The sequence below is a fragment of the Protopterus annectens genome, chromosome 4.part0, assembly GCF_019279795.1.
Source record: "Protopterus annectens isolate FY-2018-M chromosome 4.part0, PAN1.0, whole genome shotgun sequence".
In the NCBI taxonomy this organism is placed as follows: domain Eukaryota; kingdom Metazoa; phylum Chordata; order Ceratodontiformes; family Protopteridae; genus Protopterus; species Protopterus annectens.
Window position 1 is genome coordinate 1,597,917,479 of NC_056733.1, and position 24,582 is coordinate 1,597,942,060.

Sequence of the window (24,582 nt, forward strand, 5' to 3'; positions counted from 1 at the left end):
TCCATGTGCTGGACTGGCTTGGGGGAATGTCAAGTTAACTCTTTTTGTGTTGTTTTTCTTGCCTTTTTTCCTTCATGTGAAAAGTTGTTCTCTGTCAACAATGGTTCACATAGATTTTAAATCCAAAATCAGAAAAAAGGCCAGCACCAAGGAAGGTTCAAAAGTAGTTTAATAAAACTGAAACTAGACCGGTTTCAGCAGCAAGGCTTTCCTCAGTAGTATAGTCAGCAAAAAGCACTTAGTCATCATCTTATATAATGTTCTTTAAGGCATCTATATGACATCACTTCCTGATAAGTCAAAAATGCAAACAAGGCAAAAGTAATTGAAAAATACAATCAGGCAAAAGTAATTGAAAAATACATAGTTCAGTAAACAAAAAAGTTTGCCTGAGTTGCATGCATATCTCCAGATTATAATGAAAAAATCCAAAGAGACACAGTATACTGGTATATCAATGATAATAAACAAACTTAATAAAAAACATACAATAAAGGGTAAATGCCCAAAAATAAACCCGAAACAAAAGTCAGGTTATAAGAATTCTGGTGTTGAATACCAGCCACAGTATCCTAAAATGAGCTGAAATGCAAAACCTAAGCAATGCAACCTGATAAGAAATAAGTACATATCGTAATGCAAGTATTGGTTAATTACAAATTATAATTTATCATTTAATCCAGGAGGAAAAGCCCCCAAGTTTAATGATCCACCTTTTTCTTTGGTATTTAGGATATCATGCCAACCTGTTTTAAAAGAACGATTCCCTATGATATGATCAATGATGGTGAATGTAAATTTGGCAGTGGGATGTTTGATAACATGTCTATATAGTGCATTAGTTAATCGTCTGTTTCTAATGTCACCAAGGTGTTCAGAGATCCTGACACGAAACTGTCTAGACGTTTGGCCAATATAAAATGCATGACATGTACATGTGGCAAGATAAATAATCCAGTCTGAATTGCAGTTACCAAAAAACTGTATGTCGTATATTTGTCCAGTGTTCCTACTAGTGAAAGAAGTAGTTTTGAAAATATAGTTACAAAAACTGCAATGTCCACATGGATAGATGCCTGAAAGTTTATCTCCAGTAAGTGTTCTTTGAGTTGGAGTGTGATCCATGACCCTGTTTTTTTTATAGTGTGAAAATAAATTCCCTAAAGTTTTGCCTTTCCTATAGGAAAAATAACATCGTTCTCCGAGATAATCTTCCAACAATGGATGTGAATTCAATATATTCCAATGAGTATTAATAATATTTACTAAATTGGCACTATTCCTGCCATAAGGGGGAAAAAACACAGGGCAGGAAGGAAACACAGAGGTCAAAAACTTAGAAGAGCTCTTCATGTCGATAGTGAAGTAAATCATTCATGTACTAATGTTTTAAATATTTCAAGTCATATTTTGACTGATGATCAATATTCCCTTCTTAATAAAGGCCTTGGTTTCATACCTGTTTTTTTCACTGATGAAAGTATTTTGGTTTCTGATACAATGGATTTTTGTAGGAAAATTAACTTGAAATTATTTTTTCAACAACAAGATCAAACTGACAATGCTCAAAGATCATCTGATTTTAGATTTCACAAATCTACATTTAACCCTCCCATGGATAAACATGTTGCTGTTTTCCAGCAGGCGGTTATAAAGGATTTACACTTCAATTTGGGTTCTGTTGACACTATAAAGCATAACATGTCTAGGAAGGAACAAATAGCACTCACACAACTCAGAAATAATACGGATATTGTTACTATTTCTGCCGACAAAGGGGGTGCGGTGGTGGTGATGGATACTGAGTATTATGTGAATGAATGTCTTAAACAACTTTCCAACCATCATCATTACATGAAGATGGAGATTGATCCTACTCCAGGTTTTGCCTTGGAAATTAATGAATTTTTGGAAAAGGCTGTAGAATCTGGAATTATCTCTGATAAAACCAAAACTCATTTGACGGTTAAGGATCCTACGAAACAACAACTTTATCTACTTCCTAAGATTCATAAGTCCATTGATCAGCCACCAGGCAGACCGATTGTATCTGGCATTGGGTCACTCACCGAACCCTTGTCTGTTTTTCTAACTGAAAAATTGAAACCACTGTTAACATGTGTTAGAGCAAGAATCAAGGACACGACTGAATTTTTGCAGATAGTCTCAGAGTCTCAATTGGACCCTGAATGGCTTATGTGTACCCTTGATGTATCCTCTCTTTATACCAGCATCCCTCATTGGGCGGGTATTAATGCCTTGGAATACTGGCTAAATAAAACCAATTTATACCCCCCAGGGATGAACACCTTATTGTTGTGTATGGCTGAACACATTCTAACTAAAAATGTTTTTTATTTCCAACAAAACTGCTATTGGCAACTACAGAATGGCTATGGGTGCATCCTTTGCACCCATTTATGCTGATCTTTTTATTGGCTACATGGAAGATATGATTTTATATGACCCTTTGCACAACATATATCTACCTGAGATTGATATATGGAGAAGATACCTGGACAACTGTTGGCTTATATGGAAAGGAGGTGAGGAATACCTCCAGGAGTTTATTCAACATTTGAATGGGAACATCTGGGGTATCGAATTCACTGTGGAATATAATAGGAGTGCAATCAGTTATTTGGATGTCAATTTAATTCGACAGGAGGATAACACTCTTAGAACGTCCGTACACAGAAAATTCTCACAATATAATACCCTTCTACATGCTGATAGTTTTCATCCGAAACATATTATTCGGAACATACCGAAATCACAGTTTGTGCGGATGAAAAGGATTTGTTCCTCAGTGGATGATCTTCAGAGTCATCAAATGGATCTAACCAAGAGATTTTTGTCCAGAGGTTATTCCACTCGTACTATTGAGTCAGCAGTCCAATTTAGTAATGCTAAATCCAGGGATTCTCTTCTCCAATACAATACTAAAACTCATAATGAGGAATCAGATGTATGTAGATTTGTCACCACTTATGGCAGGAATAGTGCCAATTTAGTAAATATTATTAATACTCATTGGAATATATTGAATTCTCATCCATTGTTGGAAGATTATCTCGGAGAACAATGTTATTTTTCCTATAGGAAAGGCAAAACTTTAGGGAATTAGAAGTTATGTACTCACCATAACGTTCCATCTGAGTAGGTGACTTCATTCGGATGCAACCTGTGGGTATCGGATCCGATCTCGGATCCGAGCCGGCAATTCAAAAGCTTAGGCTCCGAGCTCCTAGCTCCTCCCTCTTACCCATAACCCCTTGCCAAGCCCTGACTGACCTCAGATTGAGTTTGCCTCAAAATACTGACCACAGTATACTAAAACAGCATAAATACTCGCTCTATAAAGGTCAGGGGGATGGAGGGGGGGATGGTTGCATCCGAATGAAGTCACCTACTCAGATGGAACGTTATGGTGAGTACATAACTTCTAAATCTGAAGTAGGCAGACTTCATTCGTCTGCAACCTGTGGGACAGAGTCCCTAGCTACCTGAATCTTGGGCAGCCGTCATGGAAGGATGTTCCGAGCACCGCTGAGCCAAAGGATGCTCTTCCTCTAGAAACAACATCCACCTTGTAATGAGAAATAAAAGTATGAGGCGAGGCCCAAGTAGCTGCAGCAGATATCATCCAACGAAACACGGGACTTAAAGGCGGCTGACGAGAAACTGCCCTAGTAGAATGAGCCGTAACCCTCTGAGGAGCAGGTCTGCCTGAAGTGTCATATGCCTGCAGAATGCAATTAGCAATCCATTTAGATAGAGTGACTTTAGACACTGCTTTACCCAGAGCAAATTTAGCAAAGGAGACGAACAGCTGATCTGATTTCCTGTGGCCAGCTGTCCTGTTAATATAAAAACGTAATTGTCTATGAACATCCAATGAATGCAATTTGTATTCTCCTTTGTTTGAATACTTGGGAAAAAAGACAGGCAGATTGATTGACTGGTTAATATTGGATTCAGAAGAGACCTTCGGAAGAAAAGATGGATTGGTCCTGAGGCACACCCTATCAGGGAAGAAAGAAAGATAAGGCGGTTTGACACATAGAGCCTGAAGCTCAGACACCCTTCTGGCTGAAGTGATAGCTACCAGAAAGGCAGTCTTCCAGGAAAGGTATTTTAAATCAGCAGAAGCTGCAGGCTCGAAGGGAGGAGCAGTAAGGGCCTGCAGGACTAAAGACAAGTCCCAAGGTGGTACAACCTCCTTGACTGGAGGCCTTAACAAAAAAACTCCTTTGAGAAAGGTTTTGCATAATTTCGCTGTCATAAGGGGAGCTGTGTCCTGGCCAATGTGATAATGCGAGATAGCTGCCAATTGTACCTTAATCGTGGAAGAACTGGCCCCTTGATGAAAGAGGTCTGTTAGAAAATCTAGCACCGCAGAGATAGGCGCTGAAAAAGGATCCACAGTTCTCTGTCCTGCCCATATAGAGAACCTCTTCCATTTACTCCGATAAACCTGTCTGGTGGAAGGTTTATGAGCAGCCACCAAAATGGCTTTGACCGGTGAAGAGATACCGGGAGTCCTAATTAAGGTTGGAATTGGAGCAGCCAAGCTGTCAACTTCAGGGTCCGCAGATTGGGAGCTGGCATTCCCAGAGGGTGAGAAATGAGATCCGAAATTGGATCCAGAATCCATGGTGGATTGATTTTGTGAGACCATACGAAGGGGAACCAAGGTTGTCGAGGCCAGAATGGGGCAATGAGAATCATTCTGCTCCCCAAACTGTTGGCTTTCTGCAGAAACCTCTGCATCAGAGGAAGTGGAGGGTAGGCATAAAGGAGACCGGGAGGCCAAGCATGCACCAGAGCATCCTCGAACTCCCTGGTGGGGAAGCAGAGCGAAGAAATTGTCGCATTTGGCGTTTGAGGGAGAAGCAAAAAGATCGCAACAGGGTTGCCCCCAAACGGCAAAAATCTTCTTCGCTACTTGAAGATTGAGGGACCACTCGTGTGGAGAAAGGATGGTGTGACTGAGCTTGTCCGCAAGGATGTTGGACTTTCCCGGAATGTGCGTTGCTATCAGAAAGCGTTTGGTGGAAATTGCCCATTCCCAGACTCTCATGGCCTCTCGACAAAGGGGGTAAGACCTGGTTCCTCCTGCTTGTTGATATACCAGACTACGGACATGTTGTCTGTCTGAATCGCAATAGTCCCTGTAGGAAGAATGTGGTGAAGTGCTTGCAACGCTAGGAGCACCGCCCTCATTTCCAGGACATTTATATGCAATGACGTCTCTGTGGGATTCCACGTGCCTTGGACAATCTTTCCCGCAGAATGCCCCCACTCGAGGCAAGAAGCGTCCGTGGTCACTGTGGCTCAGGGAAATGCAGCGCAAAAAGGTCTTCCTGCTAGGGGCTCCGGAGAAAGAAGCCACCACAGAAGGGAGTCCCTGCACGCTCTGCTGACCGCAATCGGAGCATTTAGAGATGAATAAAGAGGAGACCACTGAACTTGAAGGGTCCATTGAAGAACCCGCATGCGTAAACGGGCATGAATTAGAAGCGGGATAGCTGCTGCCATAGAACCTAGGGCCCTCAGGACCGAAGCTGCAGTCGGAGATGGTTGAAGGATTGCTGTCACATGACACCTCAGGCTGACGATACGGTCTGGGGTGAGGAAGGCTCGCATTGATCTGGTGTCTAGTCTTCCTCCTATGAAATCTATAATTTGAGTTGGATTCAGAAAAGATTTCTCCCAGTTGATCGTGATGCCCAGCCTTGGTGCTAGTTGAAGGAAGTAATCCCTGGCTGAGCACAGAAGATGCCTTGATGATGCCGTCAGGAGCCAGTCGCCCAGGTACGGAAAGACCTGTAATCCCTGGAGCCTCAGGTGGGCCGCTACCACCGCTAACACCTTGGTAAACACCCTGGGGGCTGAGGTGAGACCAAAGGGGAGGACCCTGAACTGATAATGACTGGCTCCCAGCCGGAAGCGAAGAAACCTCCTGGATCGTCTGTCTATCCGAATGTGGTAGTACGCATCCTTGAGGTCTATGGAACACATCCAGTCGTTCTCCCTCAAAAGGGGGAGTATAGATTGCAGGGTGACCATCCGGAACTTTTGCTTGGTTACTGACAGGCTCAACAGGGAAAGGTCTAAAATTGGTCTTAAGTCCCCCGTCTTCTTTGGCACCAAAAAGAACCTGGAGTAAAACCCTAATCCGCCTTGATCTGGGGACGCTGGATGGCTCTTTTTCCTAGCAGCTGCTCGATTTCGATAGCTGCCGCCTCCCTTTGGTCGGGTGGAACATCTGGGAGGCTGCAAGATTTGGGAATCTTGATTAGGGGTATTGAATATCCTCTGGATATAAGACGAAGCACCCAACTGTCTGTTGTTATGGACTCCCAAGAAGTCAGGTGCATCGAAAACCGCCCGACTGCCTCCAGAGACGGACAGCCGGGCAACCCTTCAGGGCTGCTGCGTGGGTCTCTCAGAGAAGGGTTCTCTGGACCCAAAATTGCCAGGAGCCCCCCTGCCTCTGGCACGACGACCTCCCCGTCCTCCTCTGCCACGGAAGGACTGGTTATCCGAGCAGGTTGGGACTGCTGCGACTTCGGAACCACATCTTCTTCTGTCCCTTTTGGTTCTTAGAGAAGGACCTCTGGGGAGTTGAGTAGCGGCCGTCGACGGCAGACAGCGCCTTCCAGTCCTTTTCGCACTGGACTAATGTCTCGCGAACAGTCTTGCCAAACAAGGCAGAACCATCGAAAGGGGCATTCAAGGTCGCCTTGAAGGGCTCAGCAAAATCACAATGGCGGAGCCAGGCCTGTCGCCTCATGACAAGGCCTGCTCCGCTGGCTCTAGCGGCTCCCTCAGTAGCATGAGACAGCAGCCGCATAGATGTATTGGATACAGATCTGAGAGTGGCCATTCGGGTGGAGTAAACCTGTTTATCCTCACTCGAGATGGACTCCGGGGGAGATGCAGCGTATTCTTTAATCAAATCTCGCTGCATCCTAATGACATGTGCCATATAGTTCAGCGCTCTCAAGGAGAAGGTCGCTGAACTAAAACTCGCTTCCCAATGCGATCCATCGAACGGGACTCCTTGCCCGGAGGATGGACGGAGGGACTCTCCTGGGCCAATTCCCTCTTCGTGGCTGCAGCCATCATCATGGCATCTACTGGGGGACCCTTACTCCAGTGGGTGCGGTCTGATGGAGGAGAAAGAATGCGGTCCGGGCGCTTAGGAATAGGCTCAATGGTGTCCGGATCCTTCCACGCCCTGATAGATATAAGATCTACCAGGGGGTCAGCAGGAGGGGACACCCAAGAGGTAGAAGGGCCCGCCTCGAATGCCTCCAAGAACACAGACTCGTCCGAAGAAGCCTTGGGGGCAGACCACCCCCCCCCCCTGATCCTTAACATCTCCATGATGTCTCCAAATGAGACGTCCTCAGGGGGTGACCTAGGGGAGCCTTCCCCTTCATCCAAGTCCGTGTCTTCAGTGACGGACACAGGGGAGTCCATGTGCCTCCTCTTGCACTTGCGCTTCTGAGGTACTTCATCGGGGGGGCTGTCCGAGGAGTACTCTTCAGCAGATGGATGTTCCAAGGGAACCACTTGGGACATCGAGGCGGGCTGTCCCTGGAACCGGCTGGTGGGGGCCTGGCCCAACTGCAATGGAGTGCGGGATGGAGCCTTGGCAGGGACCGGGGGTCCGGATGTCCTCGACAGTGCCCTTTCCATAACGTTGAAAGCCGAGGGGGAGCCAGCTTCTCTAAGCCCCGAGAGCCGAACCCCACTCGGATCCGACGTACGGATCGGAGTCGGAGCCGAAACCATCGGATCCGAGAGACCAGTGTGCTCCGACCTGGACGGAGCCGAAGACACACCAGCTCCCTCGGATCCGAGGCTCGGCCCTCGGCTCCGAGAGGTCGGGTCCGGCACCAAGCACTCAAGGGATGGGACGGATCCGAGGTGCGCCGACCTACCGGAACCGACCCACCCCCGGAACCATAACTGCACGGCGCCGATAGCACCGAACCCGTGGTATGGGCCGGAGAAGGAGCTAAGGGGCGAAAAGGGGTCAAAGCCCCTCCCGGTTGGGGGGGGGGCTAGGAGCACTCCCATTTGCATTTGGGCCTGGATGAATTTCCTCATCATCCGGTCCATATCAGCTTCGCTCATTGAAAAGGTCGATCTAGAGGAGGCCACCAAGCGGACCTAGAGAGCCGCCTCGGTGACCTCCTGGAAGGGCTAGCCTCCTCCTCCTCGGGTCCAGGAGAGAACCGAGGGGAGTGGAGCCGAGGAGGAGGAGGCTAGAAGGCACAGGGGAGGCCCGCTTAGATGGAGGAGCCGAACTGGAAGCTTCGCCTCTCCTCTTGTGGTGCCTCTCCTGTGCCTCTCCTTCTGTCTCTCCCAGAAGAATCCTTCCTCCGGCAACTTTAAGGGAGGTTGAGTCCCAGCCGGAGGGGAGAACTCACAGCAACAGGTTGCTGACTGGTGGAGTGCAGAGGCCGAAGCAGTATCTGGGGTAAAAGACCCGCCAGCACCAACTTCGACCTCCGTTCCCTTAAAGCCCGGGGTTGAACCCTGCACAAATGGTACAACCAGAAGACAGGTGTTCAACCCCAAGATGACCAAGACGAGTGTGGCCATCTGCTGGGGACAGCTTATGGCCACACTGCACATTTCGAAAAAACAGCCTTAGGGGCTTCAGACATTACACCTAAGGCCTAACACACACACAAACAAACTACGAAAACCCGAGAAAAATTAACTAAAGAGGGAGGAAAGCCTTAACCACACACAACTCTAACTATATTAATAACAAAAATAGAGAATTTCAACAATTTTCCTGTCAGAAAAACTACACTTATCTCAAACCACGCCAGGAGCTCTAGAATTCCGTTGCTTCTTGAAAAGCGGCAAACGAAAAAGGGGTTATGGGTAAGAGGGAGGAGCTAGGAGCTCGGAGCCTAAGCTTTTGAATTGCCGGCTCGGATCCGAGATCGGATCCGATACCCACAGGTTGCAGACGAATGAAGTCTGCCTACTTCAGATTTTATTTTCACACTATAAAAAAACCAGGGTCATGGATCACACTCCAACTCAAAGAACACTTACTGGAGATAAACTTTCAGGCATCTATCCATGTGGACATTGCAGTTTTTGTAACTATATTTTCAAAACTACTTCTTTCACTAGTAGGAACACTGGACAAATATACGACATACAGTTTTTTGGTAACTGCAGTTCAGACTGGATTATTTATCTTGCCACATGTACATGTCATGCATTTTATATTGGCCAAACGTCTAGACAGTTTCGTGTCAGGATCCCTGAACACCTTGGTGACATTAGAAACAGAAGATTAACTAATGCACTATATAGACATGTTATCAAACATCCCACTGCCAAATTTACATTCACCATCATTGATCATATCATAGGGAATCGTTCTTTAAAACAGGTTGGCATGATATCCTAAATACCAAAGAAAAAGGTGGATCATTAAACTTGGGGGCTTTTCCTCCTGGATTAAATGATAAATTATAATTTGTAATTAACCAATACTTGCATTACGATATGTACTTATTTCTTATCAGGTTGCATTGCTTAGGTTTTGCATTTCAGCTCATTTTAGGATACTGTGGCTGGTATTCAACACCAGAATTCTTATAACCTGACTTTTGTTTCGGGTTTATTTTTGGGCATTTACCCTTTATTGTATGTTTTTTATTAAGTTTGTTTATTATCATTGATATACCAGTATACTGTGTCTCTTTGGATTTTTTCATTATAATCTGGAGATATGCATGCAACTCAGGCAAACTTTTTTGTTTACTGAACTATGTATTTTTCAATTACTTTTGCCTTGTTTGCATTTTTGACTTATCAGGAAGTGATGTCATATAGATGCCTTAAAGAACATTATATAAGATGATGACTAAGTGCTTTTTGCTGACTATACTACTGAGGAAAGCCTTGCTGCTGAAACCGGTCTAGTTTCAGTTTTATTAAACTACTTTTGAACCTTCCTTGGTGCTGGCCTTTTTTCTGATTTTGGATCTAACAAGTGCTCTTGCCGTGCACCAGCCTAACTTGCTAGCTCCTATACATCACATAGATTTTGCAGTCTAAACTGCTGGAAAGGTATAAGGAAAATAACTTAATCCGCTACCATTGCTGGAAGGTAGAGAGGAACTGCTGTTCACATGTGGATAGTCATATCAGAAGTTGAATTCTGCAATTTTGATGTAAAGGTTTAGAAAAGAAAGATCTAGGACAGATCTCAGGTTCTTTTTTTCTCTGGCACTAGAAAGATTTTTGAATAAAATTCTTTCCTTGCTTGACCTCAGAGATCAGGTTCTATAACCCCCTGAGAAAGCATCTGATCTAAGATACAAAGGGACAGGAAAAGATGGCTGGATGGATGTGGAGAAATCCCCTTGAAATGGACAAAGAAAATTCCAGTGCCAGTTATAGTGTCTTAAGTTATCTGGTGCCACACAGGAGAGTGAAAACCTAGACTCTGGGACAGTTTACAGGATTGCCAGGGTAGGGAGGAGAAAACTCCTCAGGGAGCATATAGTCGTTCTGTTTTCTTAGACTGTCTGTGGTTCTGGGAGGACTACATTTTCTTCTTTGAACCTCCCTGTCACTTTTTTTTTATTTATTTTAGAAATGCTTACTCTGTTTTCTTAAACAGTAACCAAATCTGAAAGAATTTTTTTATTACATTTTATAAATGAGTGTTGAAAAATTTAGATAAACTCCTGAATTAACTTTCCTCTTTCATCAAGCCATTTAAGGACTTCAGTAGTGGAAGAACCAAACAGACATCCTCTAATAATTTCTGAGAACATCAACAGCAAAACTTCTCATCACAGCCTGTGGCAGATGCTCTGGACATGACATCAGCAGTGTCATAAGCACATCTAAAAACAGTTTGTTTACATGTGACACAGAAGATACTCCAGAATTCAGAGATATTTTAGCTTCTGAAGTGGGTAAATCAGCAATTCACTTCCTTTTACTGTCAAAAAAAAATCAAGAGAAATGTATACGTTAGCCAGACAATTTACTATTCTGAAGGCCAGGGTGGAAGAATATTACTGCAGGATCTGAGTTGTTAGAAAAAAAGGAATTTTTGAGAATGGGACACTTTATACAACTTCTTAGACTTTCTTGGAGCAGGTGGCTGTCAGGCAAACTGCAGGCTGCCAAAAAGTATCCTCTAAGGTTGGCAACACAGGAGGAACAGCTGCAAGTTGAAGAAAATCCACCTGTAACAAATCATCATAAAACCTTTGTTGAGATTCTGTATTCCTTTGGTTCCCACTGACACAATCTCTTTATTCTGGCAACAGTATTAGAAAAGACAACTTCACAGGACAGGAATCTAAATAAAAACTTTCCTCAATTAGATGCTCCATTATGTGGAGAGGAAACATGAGAAAAACAGTCTGCCTCCTGACAGGACAAACTTCTTTCTGCGATATTTTTTAGTGACAATCACCAAACACATTAAAACCACTCTCTCATAATACTGCTATAAAGAAACAGCATGGGTTTCCTTATAAAAATAAAAATTAAGGGAATCACCACAGGAACCCCGAGACTGGCTGTCAACAAAAAATGTCTGACAAGCAGGTACAGGAGCTTAGCAGGGTCAGTACAGAATGCTGCCAGGAATTAAATTTTTTTACACATTTACTGAATTATCACTTAAGACATAGGCAAACATACATTTATATAAAAGAAAACAAACCATGCTAATATGTACCCAGTTACAAACATTATACATCATACATATTCTTTTATATAAATATCATCAATTCAACATTACATAAATTGCTCAATTCCTGTGTTCCCTTAAATCTCACTCCTCATCCTCCAAAACATTATTCTGCAGGTAATGTTCTCACAATTTCTATTTTTCCTATATAATTTGCTCCCACTCTTTTTTAAAGATCCCACTTACAGTTCTTTGATCTCTGTTACAATATTCAATACTTCAAATGCAGCTGGTTTAGACTTCCATTTCCTAGCAATGACTTTTTGGCAGCCATCAGAATTAAACTTAAGGTCTTACTATGTTTAGGCAATTCAGATCCTGTATCCTAGCTCAAAAAAAAAATAATTTCCTTAGTCACACCAATTTGCTCACCCAACATTTCTGACAAAGTACTTTGTAGGGAATTTTTAAAGCTTGTCAGCTCATTACACTCCCAAAACTTATGTTTCCAGTTACCTCCTTCTTCCCCATCACACCTCCAACATTTGCCGTCTACCGGAGGAAAAATTCTTTGGAGTTTGCATGGGGTATAAAAATACTTCCAAACACAAAATCCTAAATCTTCTAGACTGTTGCATATTTGGGAGCAATGAAATGTCTTCCCATTGTTTTCTCATGAATTGCTTATCCAATCTCTCCTCCCAATCTTTTTTTAACCTCCTCTGACTGATTCCTATAGTTATCATGCAATATTTTATATGCCCTACTGATTACTCCTTTTTAACAGCAGCTTCTGTTATAGATAGAACTAAAAACTCCACCAGAGCAGGTCATCTCCCTCTCTTTGCCTATACTCTGATATCAATCCCTGATAAGGAAGGCAGTCTCTAGCCTGCAGTCCAAATCGTCTTCTTGGCCTCTTCCCATTCTATTATCTTTCCATCTCTAGTTATTTGCTCTCCTTGGTTCCTTTGCCAGTTTTCGCCAGTAAATTCCAGCTCCCTCTTGCTTATTCTCTGTAAGGAATGTAATGCTTTTTTGTAAAAAAAAATAATGACAACCCCCACAACCAAATATCCAAGCCCCAAACAATAAAATCTAATGTAAAAGTTCACGTTTTCTTACGAAAAAATACATATTTTCAAAGGATTCTTCTCAGGGAACCATAAGTCAAACTATAAGTTTGTAAGGTAAAACATTCAGTGACAGTAAAAAACCCAGATATTGCCTCAAACATACACTTTTTAACTAAAAAGAAATACTTTTCCTCACAAAAATTGAGACTTTGGAAGGTAATCTACAATGGGTTACTTACCAGCCCTGTCAATCACTGGAATATTGTAGAGAGGAGTGTACTCTCTGGTGACAAGAAAGTTCTGAAATTATAACACCCTAGCCACTGATATTATCCTGCTTTCCCCATGCAGAGCAGTGGCTAGGGCATGTAGAAGGTGCCCTAAAGCTTTGGAAGCTGGCCAGCTGAATCAATCCTTGGCAGGACATTCCATATAGTTTAGGATACTGCAGAAGTGATGTAATGATGAACACCACTGTTAACACTTGTTAAAAAAGCTACCCTGGACCTCTGACAACAAAACATTTTACAGGTTCAACTGCCTGGGTCATATATTTGATCAAATTACCTATGCAATGCAAAACAGTTTGTGTGTGGGAGTGCCATAGCATGGAAAGGCCAAAAAGGGAACAACCACTTTCATAATGTGCTTTAAACTACTATGAGTCATTCCATAAAAAAGTTGCTATGATAATGTCAAGAAAATAATGATCCAAATGCTTATGTTTGTTTAATAAATCTGGGAAAGAATGGCAAGATTTACACAAAACCATTTTCATTCATATAATATGTTAGTGTACTGTAATTACAAAGTGTGGGGTACTTGATGTTATCAACCCAAAATTCAAGCAGAAATCAACTCACTGTTTATCACTACTTGTAAACGTTTTGAGTCCAAACTCCTATTTTGATGTCCTTGCAACACAATTCATGCTGGTGACAGCAAAAAACACGAAGGCAACCAGCATTCTCCTAACTCTTGCAAAACTGACAGAAACAACCGATAATGGAACAAATACATACTTCATTTACTATATATGCAAAAAAAAAAACAGATTTGTCATTAACTTTTCATGCGAAAATGAAAACAGAGTGTGACACCAAACCAGACTGCTTGCTGTAGGATAGGAATACACTAACAATCTTCTCCAATTTCCTCTATCAAATATATACTTACTTTTTTCATCATCTTCAAAATCATATCTGGCATAGCTGTTAGGCTCTGCTGTACGCAAGGAACGTAACCAGGGGAAGTCTGTTATCATGGCATATAGAGCACCGTCAACTTTACCTAGGAAAATTAACATCAACAACACCATGAAGAGGTTTCCTATAATATCCCACTACAGGGTAAAAAGAAAAACACAATTTCATATCTAATAAATTACACAGAACACTTGATTTCTGCTTTAGGAACTCAAACAGTTCTGTAACAAAAATATGACAACATCCTGTAAAGTTAGACCTGAGAGACAGAAGAAAACATTTTGGGAAAGGATGAAGTTAACAACTAGGTTCTCAAAGCAAACTTATTCCAGAAATTCTAATACAAAGGCACTGGTTCTAATGACTGCTAATTCAAGTCTACCTATAGCAAGTTAGCCATCATATTCCCTCCAGTTTTCACCCTCACTGATAATTTACCTAAATTATACTCAAGTGCTGACAGCCTGTTCTCAAAAAGCTACTTAATAAGAAAAGGTCACCATTTTACTTGAGTGAAGCCAGGGGTGGGGGTGGGGTGATATTCTACAGCAAAGGTATCTGTCAGAGATATTAATACAATAAAGTCAACTTTATTGTTTTGCTTTGAGAAGTTCTTGTGCAACAACTAACACAAGCAAGAAAGTATGTCATCTACATGACAAACTTCTACATTTTTAGATGACAGGAAGTCACTCAGGCCCTGTAAAACCACCCATCTAGAGGGGTTTACATATATTTTCACTAATGTTAATTTCACTGAAAGACAACTCGGTATGTGAAAGGGACCCATTGTCCCTGGTGTTTGTCCTTCTCCCTCCATGTAAATGAGTACCATAACTGCGGTCTTCCAGTCCTCGTGCACTTTTGCAATGGCCAGTGATCTGCTGAAAATCAAAACTGGGGGATTTGAGGGCAGCCCATCTGCTCCTTGTACTGTTATTTTCCCTTAGGGAGGCATGCTCATTTCAAACTCTTCAGTCACTATCCTTGTGTCTGTCAACTATTCTCCTATTCTGCTCTACTTCACATCCAGCATAGTTTTCCCAGTGTTTTGTTATCTCCCTCTCATCTTTATTCAGCTCGTCCATGTGTGCCCCACCCATTTCTTTCTGCAATACACAAAGTATATATTTCTTTCTTAACCATTTCTAATAATTCTCTCAACTTGTGCCTTTGCTGTCTTTCTGCTTGCATCCTTGTATTATAACCTCCCCACTTCTCAATTTCAACACCTTTATGCTTTTCCCTTTGCCCTAAATGCTAGGCCCAACTTTCTGCATAGCCACCTAGTACAGTAATAGACTTCAATAATACTGGATACTTTTGTTCATGTCTGCCTGATGCAACTGATAGGTCCTCAAGCTGCTTATCAGATATAAGATGAAAAACCAGTGCTCCAGCCTCAAGCACATTTAATTTTTTTCTCCCCATAATGAGCTAGTGTGTGAAGCCACTTCAAATCAAGTTTGTTGCCAAGAAAAAAAGACAAGTATTTACAGTTGTCAGCACAAACAACATGAAATGTCCTTCAGGTCTTACAGGATGGAAATTTAGATAAGGGAAGGAGGAAGGGAGAGTTGTCGTATCAGACAGGTGTGGATGGAAGGATCCAGCATTATAGTAAGCACATAACTATAGTATCTTTTTTATCCCACCTGTCCAATCTGACTACTGGGTCAGAATCCCCCAGCTGCTAGACACCTGTGTCTGTGATAGTGGCTTCAAGTGAGGCTCTACACCTTCAGATAGCATCTAATCTGCAATGCTTAGCAAAGGTGTATAACACAGATGGTGCTGCTGCTGCTGCACAAATCTCATCAACTGATGAATTTTTAAAGAAGGCTGCTGAAACAGCAAGCTGCTGCTGCACAAATCTCATCAACTGCAGAATTTTTAAAGAAGGCTGCTGAAACAGCAATGGACCTCATGGAACTGCTTTGGGTTTTCATAATAAGGGGTGATTATGAGCAGAGTGAACATATGAAATGTAGTCAGAAAGGCAGCTAGAAAAGGTGACTTTAGACACTCTTGAACCAGGCTTATTAATTGCAAAGAGAAAAAAAGGTTTGAGCCCTTTCTAAACAGTTTGGTTCTATGCAAGCGGAACCTTAGTTGCCTTTGTACAGCCATGATATGTAAAGTGTATTACCTTTATTTTAATGGTTTGGAAAAAAAACATCAGCAAATGAATTGGCTGGTTTAAGTTTGCATCGGAAGCCACCTCGGGAGCAAATAAGGGATAAGTGTGGAGAGGCACTCTGTCCTTGTGGAAAACTAAGAAGAGAAAGACAGAAGCCTGTACCTCTGACACTCTTCTAGCAGAAGTAATAGCAACCAAGAGCAATGTTTTCCAGGAAGGAAATTTTAATGATGCATAAGATGCGGGTTAAACAATCACCTTGTTAATGATTCCAGCACAAAGTTGAGATCCCATGGCGGCGCTGGTTCTCTAACTGGACAATGACAGAGGAAAACTCCCTTAAGAAGGGCTTTGCAGAGCTTATGAGAAGCCACAGCAGCTTTCGCAATCAGAGTGAAATATGAAATAGCTGCTAATTGTACCTTAATTGTAGAAAAACTGGAACTTGAATCAAACATACTTTCCAGTAATAGTAAAGTCTAGAACAGAAGCAGTAGGAGGATCAATGTTTTCAGCTATTGCCAAAAACTATGAAACATTTCCACTTACCAACGTAAAGTTTATGAGTGGATTACTTTAGAGATGCATATAGGATCCTGATTACAACAGTGGACAAAGTTGGGTCACTGACCATCTCTGTAACTGCAAAAACCAAGGGTTTTGGCTGAGGTTGTGTAGATTTGGGTGAGGATTTCCTGATGGGTGGGAAACAGATCTTGCCTTGTTTCCTTGATTGATGGCCTTACAAGAGGAAACTAAATTTGCTTGGACCAATATGGGGCAATGAGAATTACAGTGGTTTTGCATCTGATCACTTTCTGCAGAAACCTGGGAATCAGTGACAACGGGGGATATGCATAAAGTAGTGTGATGGGCCACTGTTCAACTACAGCATCTCTCAGGGATCATTCCACTGGGGTTATCATTGCTAAGAAGTTGTATTTGGTGTTGGATAGGGAAGCAAAGAAATCATTGCAAGGATTGCCCCAACATCTGATTGCTACTGCTGGATTGAGACCCACTTGTAAGTCATGAGGACAAACCTCCTGGACCTGTCAGCAAGGTGAATGACCTTCCTGGGAATGTGCATTGCTACTACAAAGCAATATAAAGCAATTGCCTAGTGACACACACTCATGACCTCCCAGCACAAAGAGTGTGATGTGGTTCCTCCCTGCTTGATGATCTACCAAACCACTGTCAAGCTGTCGGTTTGGATAATCATCATCCATGGAGGTAGGAAGTTCTGTAGTCCTTGCAAAGCAAGGGGCATTGCCCACATCAACAAACACTGGGCCTCTTGAGGCCTCCATATTCCTTAGAATATTCTCTTCCTGTAATGACCCGCCCAATGGAGGAGGTGTCCATGGTCACTACCACCACAGGTAATGGCAGAACAAAGGGTCTTCCTGAATGAACACTGGGGAAGTTGTCCGTCACTGAAACTGTTTCTTGTAAAGGCTGGTTATGGTAAAGGGGGTTGAAAACTGCTGTGAAACCTGAAACAGCCCAGTTCCTAGTAGGCAACGTAGCACCCTCATATGGTAACAAGCAAATTTTAACATTATTATACACAAGGCCATCAGTCACAGAAATCAGGGGACTAGACCTGCTCGTGGACAACTGCAGTGGAGGAGAATATGCATGGAATCCTTTTGTGCTTGAAATCGGTCCTGAAGGAGGAACACTGTGAAGCTCATTGTGTGTAGAGGGCATCTGATGAACCGAATGGCCTGGATTGGTTGAAAGATAGATTTTACATTCTTTTTGGATATTCCCAAGGACAGAAACAGCTGTAACAAGTAGTCTTTGGTGCTAGCCAATGACTCCCTTGCTGGGGCAGTAAGGAGCCAGTCATCTACAAATAAGAAAACCTGGATCCCTTGTAGCAGAAGGAGCATGGCAACAATGGCCTTGCACTTGGTAAACGCCCTGGGGGCAAGGGTGAGAGTGAAGGGCATGCTCTCAACTGAAAGTGACTGGCTTCCAGGTGGAAGTGCAGAAATCCCCAGGGGGCCTTGGCTATTTTAATGTGTAGAGAGACGTCCTGGAGAACGAATGAGTGGATCCAACCATTTGCCTGTAGTCAAGGCGAAATTGACTGCATTGTGACTATCCTGAACTGGATCTTCTTTACGTGGTTGTTTAGATGGCTGAGGTCCAGAATGGGCCAGAAGTCCTTGTTCTTATTTGGAACCCAAAAGAATCTTGTTTAATTCTCCTGACCCTGCCTGATCTGGAGGGACCTCTTGAATGTTTCTTTTTTGAATCAAAGAAAGAATTTCTATTTTGTCCGTCTTCTGTTGGTGAGGTGGTACATATGCAGGCAGTGTCTTGATGAATGTGTTGATTCTTTACTGGTGAATAAACAATAACTGAGTCCTCTGTCAGTTCCTTCCTTGTAGCTACTGCCATAATAAAGGAAATCAACCACATAACCCTTGGCCCAAACACAGTCTGTCCTTGGGCGGTCTGAGAATCTTAGCTGGTATGGGGTAAAGACTCACATGTCCTCCTGATGGCCAAACCAATTATGCAGTTTGCAGGAGGAAGCACCAAAGATGTAGAGGAGGGTCAAGCTATAGGCCTCAAAAATAACCTCCTCATCCTGAGAAAGTAGGTTGTGGAGCAATATTTCTTCTGATGCACTCATTCAAAGATCTCGCTGAAAGTGCTTTCTTCTGGAGGGGAAATTTCTCAATCTTCTGAGCCAGTGTCCAAAATAACCAACTTGGTGGGCTGTCAATGTGCCTCCTTTTATATGCCCTATTTCTAGGTATGTTTTTCTTTCAGGGAGGGGGTAAGGATCAAACTCCTCAGAAGACACATCCTGCAGATAAGCAGTGCTTTTGAGGTCACCCCCCCCCGACCCATGGATGCATGATGGGGCTGAGATGAAGAGGAGGAGTCATGGTGTGGAGCCAACATTGGGTAAGTATTTGCCCCTGTTCTGGAAAGGCAATGATCCTACCATGGTATGAAAGGCTGTACCCAACCTCAGCCAGATACACTTCCATGATGGAGAGGAAAAGGCTTTGAGGAAGGGATAGGTAAAGACGGCTCCAAGGCCAATGTCTCTGATACAGACAAGGAAGCTGTGAGAGACAACTCCAAAAATGGCACTGAAGACAACACCAAGATGACTGAGACAAGCATGGCTCCAAGATTCTCAAAGTTGAATGTGTTGGAGAAGACTCCTGTGATACCAAGCCAAGAACACCAGTTGGTACCAATGGAACACAATTCAGGACTAGAGTCAATGTTGAAACACACACTGGGGAAGGAGCTAAGATGGGAAATGCAGAACTAGCCCCATCCACCTTCAAGACAGAGGGAGATGGGAAGACACTCATCTCTAATGCTGTCTTCAAAAACACCCATATCATGAGATCCAAATCAGCTTCTGAGGTACTCCTGATGGACCTAAAAGAAGAAGCAGATGGAGGCTGCAAGGTTAGTCAAGATAGCTTCCTCTCTGAAGAAGTCCCACTCAACAATCTCTCAGGTGATCTGTTAGGGATAACAATAGTCTCTGACGTGGATGGGGGTGAAGCTGGAGAATATGTCAGCATCAAAGCCATTGCTAACACAGTTCTAGGGATCTTCCCAGCAGAAGACTGTTTCAAATCCTCTGTTCTTCATTTATGAGGCTCACCTTCTGATGTTCAAAAAGCCTTTACAAATAAAACAGTTAGAAAGCTATTCCATCCTAAAGCACACCACACACAACTTGTGGGTGTGTTGTGGGGGGATTTTTCAGTCATGCTTTTGGTACTATATTGTAGCCTCTCTCTTTGTCATTGTCCATCTTTAAAAGAAACACACACACGTACTAATAAGAAAAATTCTAAGAATCTAACATTGAAAACACAATACACACAAGAGTTACTGCCTAACTATAGGAATTTTAAAAAATACAACACACTAAAAAAGAAGTTATGTTCTTACCATAATGTTCCATCTGTGTTGTGCATTTTCATTTTTTTCTCAACTTGTGGGTCTTGGATCCGATGCTCAGATCCGACTCGGCTGTTTTCCAAGCTAGAGATTTGAAGCTCAAGCTCCTCCTATCCTACTCACAGTGCCTCATTCCCCCTAGCCTACCTCTGATCGAGTTTGAAGAAACCCTATATTTATATATAGGCATCCATGGTGGTTCAATTCTTCTATGCAGAGTCTGTATGTCCTCCCTGCAGTCACATGGATTTCTGCTGGGTGCTCCGGTTTCCCCCCACACTCCAAAGACATGCAGCAGGTGGGACTGGACACACTAAATTGGCCCTAGGAACAAGTGTGTGCAAGTGAGTCGTATGGATGAATTACCACAGCAGGACTAACCACCCGGCAGTGTAAACCTTGTCTACAGATGGTTGTCACGGTTAAAGTGATACCCTGACCCCATTTGCAAAAATGGGAAAAGGAAGGGGTTGAGGATGGATGAGTGTAAATATATATATGTTTACTATTGAAATTTCGAACCAGCTTTCGTCAACCATGCAAAATGTTGACCTAAAATGCTGACTCTGAAATTACGAACAGAAATCCACACAGAAAATAAATACATCGACAACCGTGGTTTGATGTAGTCGACCTAGTAAGAGGTGATGTCACTCACCTCCTGCTATACACGTTAACGTACTGTTGAACTCTACAGTCAGATACACTTATGGCAGAGGGCCTATATATTGAAAGGCACAATAATGTCGTGAGTCTGTTGCATTAGGAATTACGCAAACATCACAATACTGAAGTAGCTGAGAAGCACTGGAAACAGCCACAAAGTATTATAGAAAATGCTGTTTGTCTTTTCGGCTTTTTCTCGGTTAGGGGTCGCCACAGCGGAACTCCAGTCTGCTAATGATTGGCAGTAGATTTTTTTTACGGTGCCGAGTTGCCAGTCCAACGCCCAACCTTCAGCGAAGGCACGCCCATTCACGCATGTCTTTTGGAGGCCATTCGACTGCGGGGAGGACATGCAGACTCCACACAGAAGGCACTCCAACCGAGAATCGAACAGGAGAACCTCTTGCTGTGAGGCAACAACGCTACCGCTGTACCATCGCAGCTACAAAGCATTATAGAAAATAATGAAGTTTATATTAAATGGGCACACCCATTACCAACAGTTTAAAAAAGATGCAGGAAAACAAGATATAGTAGTCCATGAAAAGAAAATAAAAATAGCACTGATGACCGAAATTGCTACACCCAGCAATTATAGCATCTTATGTACAAACACAAAGTTATAAAATAGCATGATTTGCAGGCAGAAATACGGACAATGTGGAAGGAGGATACCAAGACACTTCCAATAGTAGAAGGAGTAATAGGTCTCATAACAAAGAATTTACAGTCATATTTAGATATGCTATCGAAAAATATAACTCCGTATGAATTGTACAGGATGTCGGTTCTGGGCACACTGCGGGTGCTGAGAAGAGCACTTTTGGCTCACATCAAAGATTGAAATAATACTAATTTCATGAACTTTAATCATACTTTGACTCAGGAATGGGGTCCATTCCCATCATGGTAGTCGAAAACGAAAAGGCTTGGAGAAATTAAACCAGACATCTCACACATCCACTTAAACAGCATATTTATAAAACTACACTCAACCTTTCCAAGTTTAACCCCAAAACATTCATTATTAACCTATCATCCACTACCTGGAACTTTCCAAAAGTTTCTCCCCTTAGATGATACTGTAAATGAATTCAATAGAACTTTCCTGAAAATTCTAAACAGCCTTGCACTTCTAAAAAGGAAGAGTCTAAAAACAAACAATGCAATTTGGAGTAGAATGCTAATGTATGGAAAGAATGGCAAAAACATATAAAACATCATATTATCTTGAAAACTTTAGATGCTTCACAATCAAAATGAAACACGGCACAATAGACTTCAAATTAAACAAATTGACAAAAGGCTCCTCTCCACAAAAGCTTTAATAAAAACAAGTAAAAAAAGTACCAAAATACGGACCACAATCTTTTAAGCGCTTTTCGTTTGATACATCAAACTTCATCAGAAAGTAGTACAAACAACCAGACACCTAATATTTAAACACAAAAGTGCGGGAATATCAAAGCTCTTAATTAAGTTTTTAAAAACATACTAACTCAATAAGTGAATATACATAAAAATACATATACGCATCCTAAAATTACATCGAAAATGCAAAAACAAGACTAAATCAGCATTCTATATGTAAAACATTAAAATAAATAATCATGTATAACAATATAAATATAAAACTGTTTCACCAAATGGAAACTATCTTAACAAACTCCTAAGTTTCAGTACACAGGAAATTGAACAAGCCTCATTCAATCCTGGATAGTTAAAGGCATTAAGCCTAATCTGCCACAAAAGTTCCAACTCCTCCAGTTTAAATGAGGCCGGTCCTCCCCTAATGTCCTGAACAAACTGATCAATGACCAAAAATTCAAACTTGTGAGTTGGATTCACCTGGATATGCTTGGCCAAGGCATTATTATCTTTATTATGTAATATAGCATACTGATGCTCATATACCCTTTCCTTTAAACACCGTTCAGTTTTGCCCACATAAAATGCAGGACAAAACGAACAGTGGGCCAAATAAACAACAAATTTGCTGTTACAGTTGAATTTACCCTTCAATTTAAAGGTCTTGTTACTAATAGTAAACTGTTTGGTGCATTGCATATATTTACAAAACTTACAGCTTTCACATTTAAACATGCCAGTTGTCCTAATAAATGGCCTGTTAGAACCTTCAAGTAAGCTTTTAACATTTCTACCCTTCTTAAAACAAACCTCGGTTTTGGTCCAAAAAAGGAATGTAAACTAGAATTACATCTAAATAAATCCCAATTCTTATCAATAACATTGATGATAGATTTAGTTTGGGCATTAAAAGATGTGATAAAAGTGTATTGAAAGTTTTGCTCACTACACATTCCCTGCGATACTCCAGTATCCAAAATTTCATGGGTACCTGAAGTGGCAACCTCAAGGGGTAAATTATTCACTGCCAAAATAGGTCTAAATTGGTCAGTACTCCGTTTATGGTCGACTTCTTTAATTAATTCATCAATCAAGCACTCAGGATAATCCCGGTGCATAAACATTTCTTTTAACAAATTGCATTCATTAAAAAAGTCAAATTGTAAAGTGCAAATACGTGCGGCCCTCACCAACTGCCCCTTAACCACCGATCTTTTTTGGTGGAAGGGGTGGCAACTTGAAAAATGTAGAAAAGAGTTGGAGTAAGTTGCCTTACGATGCACTTGAGAGGTATAGCAGCCTAACTCAAGATTCTTAGTTAGTAAAATATCAAGATAGGCAATAGTATCAACGTGAAATGTATATGTAAATTTTAAAAAACTGGTGGAAGAGTTAAACCATCCAACCAAATCTGATGCCAAAATATCATTACCCTTCAACAAGATGAAAACATCATCCAAAAAGCGAGTGTAGTAAATTATGGCATCCAAGTTAACATTGACATTAGAATCGAAAACATACTTTGACTCCCACTGGGCCATTACCAGATTGGCAACGCTGGCTCCACAAGGAGAGCCCATTGCCAAGCCGGTTTTCTGAAGATAAAATTTATTGTCAAACATGAAGTAATTATTCATCAACACTATCTCCAACAATTCCATAATAAGGGAAGTTTCAGTGATGGTAGCTCCATGTTTCCTCATTATATCAGCAACCCATTCAATTGCTACAACGTGTGGAATACAGGTATAAAGGTCCTTCACGTCTACAGTTAAAAAGTTGTAATCATTACTAAAGTTTAAGTCATTAATTTTAGTCAAGAAAGACCAGGAATCCTTGGATATCTGTGGTTCAAGAAGCACATATTTCTGTAAATAAACATCAATCACTTTTGAACAAGCATATGTCGGAGAGCCTCGGCCGTCAATGAGGGGTCGCATTGGTGGATTAATAACATCTTTATGAATTTTAGGTATCCCAAATAATGTGGGATACCTAGGAAAAGCAGCGAACATATAATTAAACACCTTTTGGTCGACCCGCCCGTCAATCATCAAGTCGTGAAGGCAAGATTTAACAAGACTATATGCTGTATTAACTTCAGATCTAGAACTAATCTGGTATGTATCATTGTCCAATAGCGCTAACATACGTGCCGTATAATCATAGTTATCAAAAACCACAAATCCACCCCCCTTATCGGGTTTACAAATTCTAATATCTTGAGACTTAAAGTAGTCAAAGATGTCTCTCTCCTCCTTAACCAAATGACCCATTCTATGGTGTGTGTTGTTAAAATCCGAACCTAAATTTCTTAGATCTAACTCACTCACTTGTTCGAATACCTGTAACAAAGGATGGAGTGGAGGGTTAAATGTACTAGGTATATGGAACCGGTCATCAGAAGAAGTTTGGCCAGAATCCATAAAAAATAAACCCAAATTGAGTTTCCTAGTAAATACCTTC

General features: G+C 41.9%; 1 protein-coding gene across 1 annotated transcript in view; it reads right to left on the reverse strand.

Moving 5' to 3' along the window:
* Positions 1 to 24,582, reverse strand: part of FBXO38 (F-box protein 38) — a 3,050,069-nt gene that overhangs the window by 200,778 nt on the left and 2,824,709 nt on the right. Inside the window, exon 21 of the mRNA XM_044069370.1 lies at positions 13,957 to 14,070. Within this exon, the coding sequence (XP_043925305.1) occupies positions 13,957 to 14,070 (114 nt within the window). The remainder of the gene's footprint in view (positions 1 to 13,956; positions 14,071 to 24,582) is intronic.